This window comes from Hydractinia symbiolongicarpus, chromosome 13, assembly GCF_029227915.1.
Source record: "Hydractinia symbiolongicarpus strain clone_291-10 chromosome 13, HSymV2.1, whole genome shotgun sequence".
Taxonomy (NCBI): Eukaryota; Metazoa; Cnidaria; class Hydrozoa; order Anthoathecata; family Hydractiniidae; genus Hydractinia; species Hydractinia symbiolongicarpus.
The window spans coordinates 22268921-22279013 of NC_079887.1; the positions used below are offsets into that span (position 1 = coordinate 22268921).

The following is a 10093-nucleotide window of genomic DNA, read 5'->3' on the forward strand; positions in this document are numbered from 1 at the left end:
TAAGTTATTGACCAATGTAAATAAAAGGAATAAGAATTGTTTTTGTTATGGGCTAGCCATTAAACACAACTCCAAAGTGACATGAATAGTATAATTAACAACTTGTTAACAACTATGCATCTACACCAAATTTTTGCAATTAAGAAATGCACCATGTCAATGATCCCTGGACGAGATAAGTATTTGTGGTATGGCAGCATTTCCTTGAAGAGAGTGACAAGAAAATGTGTAATATAACGAAACGACACTTTCTCTTTGTAGTGATTACATAAATTATAACCTGACCAGAAGTGACTTGATGCATTGAGGTGTGACTTAAAGCAGTAATATGGCAGAAGTTCACCTATTGGAGTTTACTACTGAAGAAATTCAGGAAAAGTTCCCCCTCCATTGGTGTGTATGGAATGACAATACTCAAAAACTTGAGGAGTTACTTGCATCTAAATTGGTAATTCTTTTTCATTGCATAAGTCATCTTTTATGATCTTCAAAAGTGTCCAGCCTTTATAGAAGTTTCATTTCAGTGTCTCTTGTCTAGTCTTAATGAAACTTAATTCAGTGCTGATTTTACTTGCCCTAAAAATGTTCATGTAAACATAATTTACCTTCAATGCAACTATTGCACATGTGTTCAAAAAAAAATTAGGGGTCCATGTGAAGGCTACCTACAGTCTCATTGGACTAAAATTTTTTAAAAAAAGTTTTTAAACAGAATATGTAATTCAAGGCTTTACATGTCTGTAATTTTGTCTCATTTATTGCTTCTGCATAGTACAACACAGAATTAGCAGATCCACATGGGCGTACACCACTACTACTAGCAGTAGCTCTTGGATTTGACGAGTCTGTGAAAATATTGCTAAAGTATTCATGTGATGCATCTGCCACAGATAAACAGGGTTGGAATGGTAAGAATAATTTTTCTTAGAATCTTCCAAAATTCCTTTGTATAGTACTCATATCACATGGTTGCCGAATCGGTACATTTTACTATAAAATAATGCCTATAGTATGTAGCATGTGCAAAAATCTAATTCCCAATTTGGCATATTAAATGCTTATTGGAAATGGTAATTTTTCATGTGCCTAAAATAATAAGCCTCCTTATTATTCCTATCAACTGGTGTATTGGAATGACGTCAATAAATAAAAAAGAATTGCTGATGTGGTTATATCACTTTATTCATTCTTGCTGTAATCACAAACATTTACTTTTTAATTTGCTGCTAATTAAATGCAAGATTTCTGTGTAAGTTTTAGCTTGCAGACCAATATACTACACTAAATTTTTGGTTTTTAATTTTAAAAGATTTTGCTACCTAAAAAATAAATCTGAGCTTGACAGTTGATCAAAGAAGTCACAAAAAGAAGTGAAATTTCATGCAACTATCAGTTTTAATGCTGACTAACTTAGCATACCGTGTAAAAACACAATGCAATAAAATATGTTGCATAGACCATTGCTCAAAATGCACATTGGTGGCATGGTCATGCAAAATAAATGTAACATTTGCTTAAGTGTTGCACTTAATGTGGAGTATTAATTATTATTAGATTTGTTTCTATGTAAAAAATTTTTAGTCACACAAGAAGCTGTTGGCACAGGAGATCCTGATTTAATCTCAACAATTATTCAACATAGGGAATATCAAAGATTTACTCAAAAATCTGCGGGTATCACAGATATTCTTGAAGCTCTTGAGGAGGTACGCAAAGTTTTTGTTTTGTAGTTTTCACTGAAACAAATCTTTTATTTTTAAAGCACAAATTGTCAGTTTTATCAAAAAAGAAAAGAGCTTGAGCATGTCAGTAAAACTTGTTTAAATTTTTTAATTTATAAATCTTGAATAAAGGTTTTTTAGTTTATTTTTACAACTTAAAATGAGATATATTCGATTAAAGTTGCTGTATATTTACTCTTCAACTTTAGGCTGATGATTTTTATGTTGAAATGAAATGGGAATTTTCCAGTTGGAGTATGTACCTAAAGTATTCATTTCCCTAATTTGTTTTTAATGTTTTTATTTTTTTCATAATTTTCTAACCTATTACTGAATGGATAATTACACTTCTGCTTCCGTTTTAGTTCCACTGATATCGAGAATGTGTCCAAACGATTCATATAAAATATATAAAAGTGGTAAGAAATCATTTTGATACCAGTGAGTGTCGTTGAACTAACACTCAGGAGAAGAAAGGTTAGAATATTTGACATACTCACTGCCTGGTACACTATTAGTATGGTGCTTTACTTCAGCATAAACGGGTTCCACGCCTTCCCAAGTCATAGTGACAAATATAAAAAATATCACCCTTTTTGATCAGGGATTCTAGGATTGACAATTCTCGACTCCTTGAGCCATAAAATAAATACCGAATTCCTTTGTTTAAAAAATGATGCAATATCAAATGTATTAATAAAATGTTGTTTTGTTGTGGAAAATTTATTAGAATATATCAGGGAATCATCAGAAAAGTCATAGAAATAAGTACAATGCAAACATACCATTTATTAACCTGCAAGTCATTTCTCATCTCTTATCTTCCTGTACAATCTATACAGGTGCTACAGTGCGAGTTGATACAACATTAAAAGGATTCGACCAAATGAACTGGCAACGAGGAAATCAAAGTTATATCTTCAAAGGTGGAAGTAAGTGTTTGTTTTTTTGTTTGTGTTTGCTTGTTTGTTTGTTTCTTTACTTTTTTAATATTTATTTACGAAATAGTAGACTAACTGTAAATGTTTTTTTCCAGCAAGGTCGAGCGAATTCTTTGACATCGATCATGACCGTAAATCTTACTGGAAAGAGTGTGTTAGTATCAGGTATGAATTTTAGATTGTGTTGAGAAGTGAAGGAAAAATAAACGACAATGCTAAGATTCCTGTTTAATTCATATTTCAATTCATATTTGTGAAAATTTTGTTAATGACAACTTATTATGAGAAATCTTGGGAAGGAAAAATGGGACAGAAAAACATGATTTTGTGTGTAAGATGCACAAGCCTGCTGTATTTCTTTATCGTTTATATAATCCATTCGCATAGATTTATAATTTTACGTAACAGCATATCCGAAAGTTTCTTCTTTCATTTTTTTACATAAACACGTGTTCACATGTGTTCTAAAGCGTGATTTACATCACTTTTTATTGTTTACAGAGATGACACGATGACATTAGATTCATTGAAGCCACCTCCATCTGTTGTTTCTTCTCGTTTAATGTCACAAAATGTCACTTCAGTTCTCGACCACGAAAATATCAGCTTCACAAGGTATGAGGTTATCAGTCATAAATGATAGGTATATATAAGTTCTTTTAAATTTGTAGGAGTGTTTAGAGAGTTTAGTTTCAAAAAAACAACTTCATTACATACTTTTTTAAGAGTATTGGGACTGAAAATGCAGGCTCAGCTGTATGTTTTACTTCTGCTCGTTTTGGTTTTTGATAAAAAAGTTGTTGTTTTGTTTTATGTATTTATCTTCTTACTTCCATCATGGGAGTATCAATTCCCTTTCCAGTCACCAGATTTGCCCTCACGAATATCACCTATAAGATATTAAGACTCATATGTTGTCAGGCTGTAGTCATGCTAAAATATATTAAAAATAAGTAAATTTCCACATGCAGTGTACATGTGCCTTTGTTTGCAAAATCATTTTTAAAGTCATTTTAAAGACATATCACCTATAAGATATATACGTTATCAAGCTGTAGTCATGCTAAAAATATATTAAAAATAAATCAGTCTCATCTTTGTCAAAAAGTTAAGGAAGCTAAGATGCGTGTTATATATAAATTTATCACATGCAGTGTACATGCACATACCTTTATTTTCAAAAACATTTTAAAGTCATTTTGAAGACATACTGTCTTCTATAGCAAAGTCACATTTAAACACTTTTACAAGTTAAATGTTTTGTTGATTCTTCATCAGATTTTCCATAAAAAATGTTTTTTTTATATACACAGACAGAAAGCTGGTTTCTTGGGTTGGGGTGGCGATAAAACTGACAACATTAATGGTTATGAAGCCAAAGTGTATTCTGTTTCTGGTGTGGAGTTGGTGACAAGAACGAGGACTGAACATCTATCAGAGGAAGATATAATAAGATTACAAGGTAAATATGGGTGGTGATCATTTTCTGTGTGAAAAAAGTTTATTCCTTTTTGTTTTTATCCTTATAGCTGACTGAAGTTGCAATGAAAACTGTCTAGATCTATCAGATTTTTGTAAATGTAGATCTTGAACGTATTGCCAAACAGATACTCTGATAAAGAGTCAACCTACTAGAAATGATTATAGACACCTAAAATTTGTCACTGTTGTCTAACAAAAAAGTAACTCTTATAGCAGCCCTGGATATCTAAAGTAAAAACGTTTAGTTCTAACAGTGAAGTCCCATCTCACTTCAAATGAGGTTGTTGTGTGATCCCTTAAAATTACTCTGAGCTGTAGAGAATACGATGAAACGTAATGACTCTAAAAACTTATCTGCTAAAGCTAACGTAATCCCAGATATCCTGAACGACGTGTCATATTATCTCATATTGATTTAATTGCGGCTTAACATTAACAAGTAAAGAATTTAATTAGTCTATCATTTTTTTTTTAAATCTACTTTTTCAGTGTATTTTATATTTGTGTTTAGAAGAGAAGAAAGAAGCACAGTCTAAAGTACCAGCTGTCTTGAATTTTCTCACACATTCTGAGCATGAAGAGGTAAGGATGTTTGCCTACACCCGGACTTTTATGCTCGGTAAAGGGTTATGACCCTACCTGTTATTTAAGAACGACTGAAAGTTAGAACGTAAAACTTTCATCCTATTTTACTACTTTTGTTTTATCCTATTACAATAAAAATTCACCTCTGACGTCATCACTATCACTATGACATCATTAATGAGAGGACTTTTCTCAAATCCCGGTGAAATATACCTGTTTTCGCGCCATATTGTAAATACAATGCTTCATACATTCCACCAAACATTTAAAAGTTATATATCAAAAATTAATAAAAACGTTATATACATAAAATTTAAGAAAGTTTACCCCCTGAGAAAATTTCTTAACCCCGTCATTATGACTGATTTTTTTTCAAAAAAAAATTTTTTCTCGTAGTACCAGATAAAAGTCACGGAAGGTGAAGGAATATAAAGCATTCCAAAAAAAAGTACAACCATATCGAGTATGTTGCGGGACATTATGTCCCCCTGGGCTTAATAATATTAATGATCATTTAAGCTGTGACGTAAAATGTCAAATAAGTTAACCTAATTATGGTAGACGTATGATCTACTAAACCCTGAGGTATCTTTTGGATCGTGTCTATATCTGCCGAGATAAAAAGCCATCTACCAAATGAACTCCTTTTTCGAGGTGCATCTACTGAAATGTGATAAATACACATTACTCTATGTTTCTTCTCTCTATTCGCAAGGAACAAAACAAAGACAACATCATCAACCCTACGTCATCAAATCCGTACGTGATGTCTATCGAAGAATACTTCAATCCCAGACTCCACCCTGGTAAAGATGTGGGGCACTTAAGACAGATGACATCAAGAACTCAAAAATTTTCGGCTACCGTGGCTTTGTCGGATGAATTTCCACTGTCTCTGCAAGATCAAGTTTTACCTATCATTAACCTAATGGTGAGCTTTTGGGTTTATCTGTATACATCATCCGTCACCCACATAAAAATTATCAACGATTGTCCCTTTTTTTTGCATGCTTTTGTGATTCGTCGCTGATCATTCGATAAAAGTAAACTGTCGATGTTCTCTCGATAAAAATAATTATTTTATTCGTGAAAACATCTGTCTCATTTGTTTACATTTATCCGTGTTTCCAGAACTCTGTCTTAAGCCCTGGGAAAAGGTTGGTGTACATTTTGTATACATATTTTTTAGGCTAACAGCAGTTCACATTTTGCCAAACTGAGAGATTTTATCACGTTGCAGTTACCCGCAGGATTCCCGCTAAAAATTGGTAACCTGGCACTCCTTTTAACTTCTTTTGAACTTCTTGATAGGAATATATTAGGTTCTTGCGATGTTTTTGTGACGAAAAATGTGTTATTACTGAAAAATGAATAATGCTATGTTTGTATTACCTGAATAGTGTTTGTCAAAGGTTATTTCTTTGATTGTATTTTTTTATTGTTTTTATATTTTCGGATTTCTTGGTGATGGATTTACATGGAAATGTTCCAGATATTATTCGTACTAATTTTTTGAGCACTAATGTACATGATAATATACGCGTTTTTAACACATCTATATTTCGTGCAAGTTCTGAATTTTGCTATTTTTTTTCTTGTTGTTTTTTGGGAGAGAAACTTGCGGAATAAATAATATTTGTTTATATTGCTGTTGACAACAGCAGTTGCGCAAAAAATTATACGCGCGAAATAATCTTTTATTTACTGCGCGAAATTTACTATACGTGAAATGTATCCAGAGACGGGTACAATTTTTCATGTGGTTAAGTTAAACAAGCACAGGTTTTTAAAATTTAGAAATCCCGTTATTCCATGTACTAAACGCACGAATTACATTCAGCAATATTAATGGTGTTGAAAAATGTCCAGATGGAGTGGTTGTATTGGAAGAGGCTGTCGAAAAAGAGTCGGCTGCTGACGAAGACGACGAACAAGTTCGCACGAACAAAAGGCGTTGTGTTATAGATAAATCTATCTTTGATGTTTATCGTAGTTATAAAGATCTTGGTACAGATGTGGGAATGTACAGGGATACTGGATGTAAGTCAAAAATGAAATTCAAATCTGTTGAAATATTGATGTTTCGCGCCCTCACGTCGAACTACAAGGTTTCTAGAAAATGAGAGAAAATGATCGTTTATCAGAAAGAATCAGGGAGAACTATGAATTTTCCCTTCCTCAGGAAAAATTCTCGTTCCAGCGTTTACCACTATATGTTTTTCTTCAGTGTTTATGTCGTTTAGGGAGTAAATACTATGTCCTTTTAACGTAGTCGGAATATCAGAGAACATTGAAAAACTTGGACAGATTTGTGTCTAAAATAAGGACATTCAGGGAGAAGTATGAATTTCCCCTCTTCAGAAAAATCAGGGATCGATGCATTTGATTCCAAGAATACTTTGCCAAGGGACAGAAACCTTTTTTTTTTTGATTGAAAATATCTTATCCTTCGACATATTTTGATGAAACAAGCAAATAATAAGCATTTATTCCAATCAATGTCATAGTGAGATTTAGAAGTTAAAGATAGATACGCACGAGTATAACTTGTTATTCCATTCAGATTCTCAACGAGATGAAGAAGACGAGTTGTTACAACTTGCTATTCAACAAAGCCTCAGTGAAGCTTCTTTCCAAGGAGAGGGAGGGATCGACACTGCTAACCTTCCTGAGTTAGAATATAGAGGATGGACGGTTGGTGCAAATCAGGAAGATGAAGAACTACAGAGGTATATTTTTTAGTGCTGTGACATTTTTTTGTTTCTTCTAATAGTATGGTAATTCATTTATTCATTCATTAAGTCATTCATTCATTCATTTTATTTTATTTTTGAGATTGCTTTTAATGCATTGCCAATGTTTTCATAATTTCCATAACATAGTTTAAAGAACCGTTATTCATTTTAAAGTATTGTTTGATTTTTATTTGTTTTAGCTTTCAATTTATCATTTTATTTCTTCTCCTACGTTTTCCTCAAACCCCCTTCTATTTTGTATAGGGCTATTCGAGAAAGCCTTCAAGGTGATGTCACTTCAGACGCTAATAATGCCCCTGTGGCGGAGAGTTTAAATGAAGAAGAACAATTAAAACTAGTGATGCGATTATCAGCGCAAGAAGATGAAGACGCTGATAAAAGAAGGAGAGAGGAAGAGGAGGAACTAGAAAAGATTTTAGCACTATCTTTGACAGAAAAATAGCTGGAAAATATTTTGAACCAATTTTGAACCAATGAAATTGGTGGAAGCCTTTAAACTCCTAGCAACGGAGTTAAAAAGTTTTTGTTAGGGAAACTAATAGTCATTTTTCTGACTGTGACAGAAAAGTGAGGAAATTTTGGTACTTTATGAGAGAAGTCTTGATTAACCTATCATATCAGTTTTTAAGAGTGAGATTAAAAATTATTTCTGAAGAAAGGTAGGAAAATATTCTCATTGTCTTATAGTGTCAGAGAATTTCGTATGTTATGAGTTTGTGTCAATGCACTTTTTTATAAGAAATAAAAGAAGAGATTTTTATTTTTAAAAAATTGGAACTAGATAAAAAATGTTAATCTAAATCCTGCAGCCTTTTATTTAGGAAGATAAAATGCAAAAGAAAAGACATACCGAGGCTTCCTTGAAATTTGGAATTCTTCGAAAATAACATGTGACGCAATTTTTTTTTCAGAAATGAGTTGCAATTTGCTTCGCTTGGAAATTTAAAACAACGTTTTGTTTATATCTTATTTAAATATATTTTTTAATTATTTGTCAATTTATAAACACAAAAACTAACGAAGACACCTTATTCCCCTTCTAGCTGTCTTTTTAAAAATGTCCTGGTAACTAGAGTTACCCATACGAATTCTTAAATAAATGTTTGCATAGCGTTTTCATGCTTGAGTAGTTTCTCTTCAAAACAGTCTGCATGCTTTTCTTGTTTAAAATTAAAAAATTGTTCTCTTGGTTGTTTTTGTTATGAGTGGTATTGTCGACACCACACATGAAGAGAATACAACCACCAAGCTCCCGAGAAGAAGAGTGTATGGACTTGTTCTTATGTCCTTAGGCGGATTTTATGTGGTCCTTTCGAATGTTCTCGTGCAATTGATACACCAACACAGTTATGTGGATATATCATCTGTAACACTCTTATACATGCGAAGTTTGTTCACAACATTTTTAGCGGTCTTAGTTATGTTTCTCGGCCGCGTGCATCCTGCCCCATCAAGGTCAGCTTGTTTTAAGCTAACTATACTTGGTTTAGCTGGTGTCGGCGGAATATTATTTATGTATTTGGCGCTGGCACACATGCCTGTCGGTGACGTCACAATCATACAGTTTACCGCACCGTTTTTTACAACCATACTAAGTGTTTTGTTTTTGAGTCAAAAGTTAACATTCGTAGACGTAATCTGTGGTGTATTCAGTTTTCTTGGCTTGCTTATTATGACTCGCCCAACTCTTGTTTTTGGTGAAGAAGATATAGACAGTCGTGAGATAAGTGAGTGCATCACTGGAGAAAGCGATGTAGCAAATGCACATAATCATTCTGACTACATGCTGGGCGCATTTTACGCCCTATTAGGTTCTGTTCTAGTATCAATTTTTTATATTTTAAGTAAAATTTGTGGAAAACAAGGTGACGTCATGTTGATCATATTTTACACTGGATTAGTGGGCATGCTACTACCAACGGGCGTTAATTTAGTGCGTCAACAACCGTACGTGTTCGGCCATCAGTGGGATATTTGGATACTGTTAATGTTAATTGGACTTTTATCATTCGTGCACCTTATGTTTGTCGCTGAATCCTTACAATTTGAAGAAGCTGGTCCAGTCGCGCTAGTTCGTAATGCTGATTGTGTGTATGCTTTTGTGTTACAGTACACCATACTAGGAGTAGTACCAAAGCCATTGACACTTATGGGCGCAACTATGGTTGTTATTGCCACAACATGCATGGGCGGTTATAGATATTATTGCGCTAAGAAGCAACAGTCCTTCAATCAATCACACAGCAGATAAAATTTTATTATTTTAAAGAAAGAACTTTTGGAAGAGGAAAACTAAACAAAAACTAGTTTTTTAAAAATCTGTAAAAACATGATCTAATATTGCGATTTCGCAAGAGCGTAATTTTGCAAAATGGTGAAAATTCGCTAAACTTAAGTCGGCTAAATAGAAATCCTGAAATTTTAAGCATTTTTTCAAATTTGGCATCAATTTATTAAATCGCAAAACTTAATTCTCCCGAAAACTACTCCCCTCTCTTTAAGTTGGTTGTTATAAAAGACGAATATTCGATTTACTTTTAACTGTTCGTTTGAATATTGATTGTGCATCTACACTACAAACATTTTAGGTCTTTCGTTTAAAAACACA

General features: G+C 33.1%; 3 protein-coding genes across 3 annotated transcripts in view; 2 read left to right on the forward strand and 1 right to left on the reverse strand.

Annotated features, from left to right (window-relative positions):
* Window positions 1-10093, reverse strand: part of LOC130623337 (uncharacterized) — a 77445-nt gene that overhangs the window by 33851 nt on the left and 33501 nt on the right. The window lies entirely within an intron of this gene.
* LOC130623323 (ankyrin repeat domain-containing protein 13D-like) lies at window positions 12-8602 on the forward strand. The gene is made up of 15 exons (XM_057438793.1): window positions 12-448; window positions 773-908; window positions 1582-1706; window positions 1931-1976; window positions 2087-2140; window positions 2564-2653; window positions 2758-2827; window positions 3164-3277; window positions 3976-4124; window positions 4656-4726; window positions 5445-5660; window positions 5919-5997; window positions 6527-6769; window positions 7293-7458; window positions 7729-8602. The coding sequence occupies exons 1-15, from the start codon at window positions 329-331 to the stop codon at window positions 7925-7927; spliced, it is 1878 nt and encodes a 625-aa protein (XP_057294776.1). The 5' UTR covers window positions 12-328; the 3' UTR covers window positions 7928-8602.
* On the forward strand, window positions 8684-9875 carry LOC130623333 (solute carrier family 35 member G1-like). Its single transcript, XM_057438803.1, has one exon. It carries the CDS (start codon window positions 8687-8689, stop codon window positions 9734-9736), a length of 1050 nt encoding a protein of 349 aa, XP_057294786.1. The 5' UTR covers window positions 8684-8686; the 3' UTR covers window positions 9737-9875.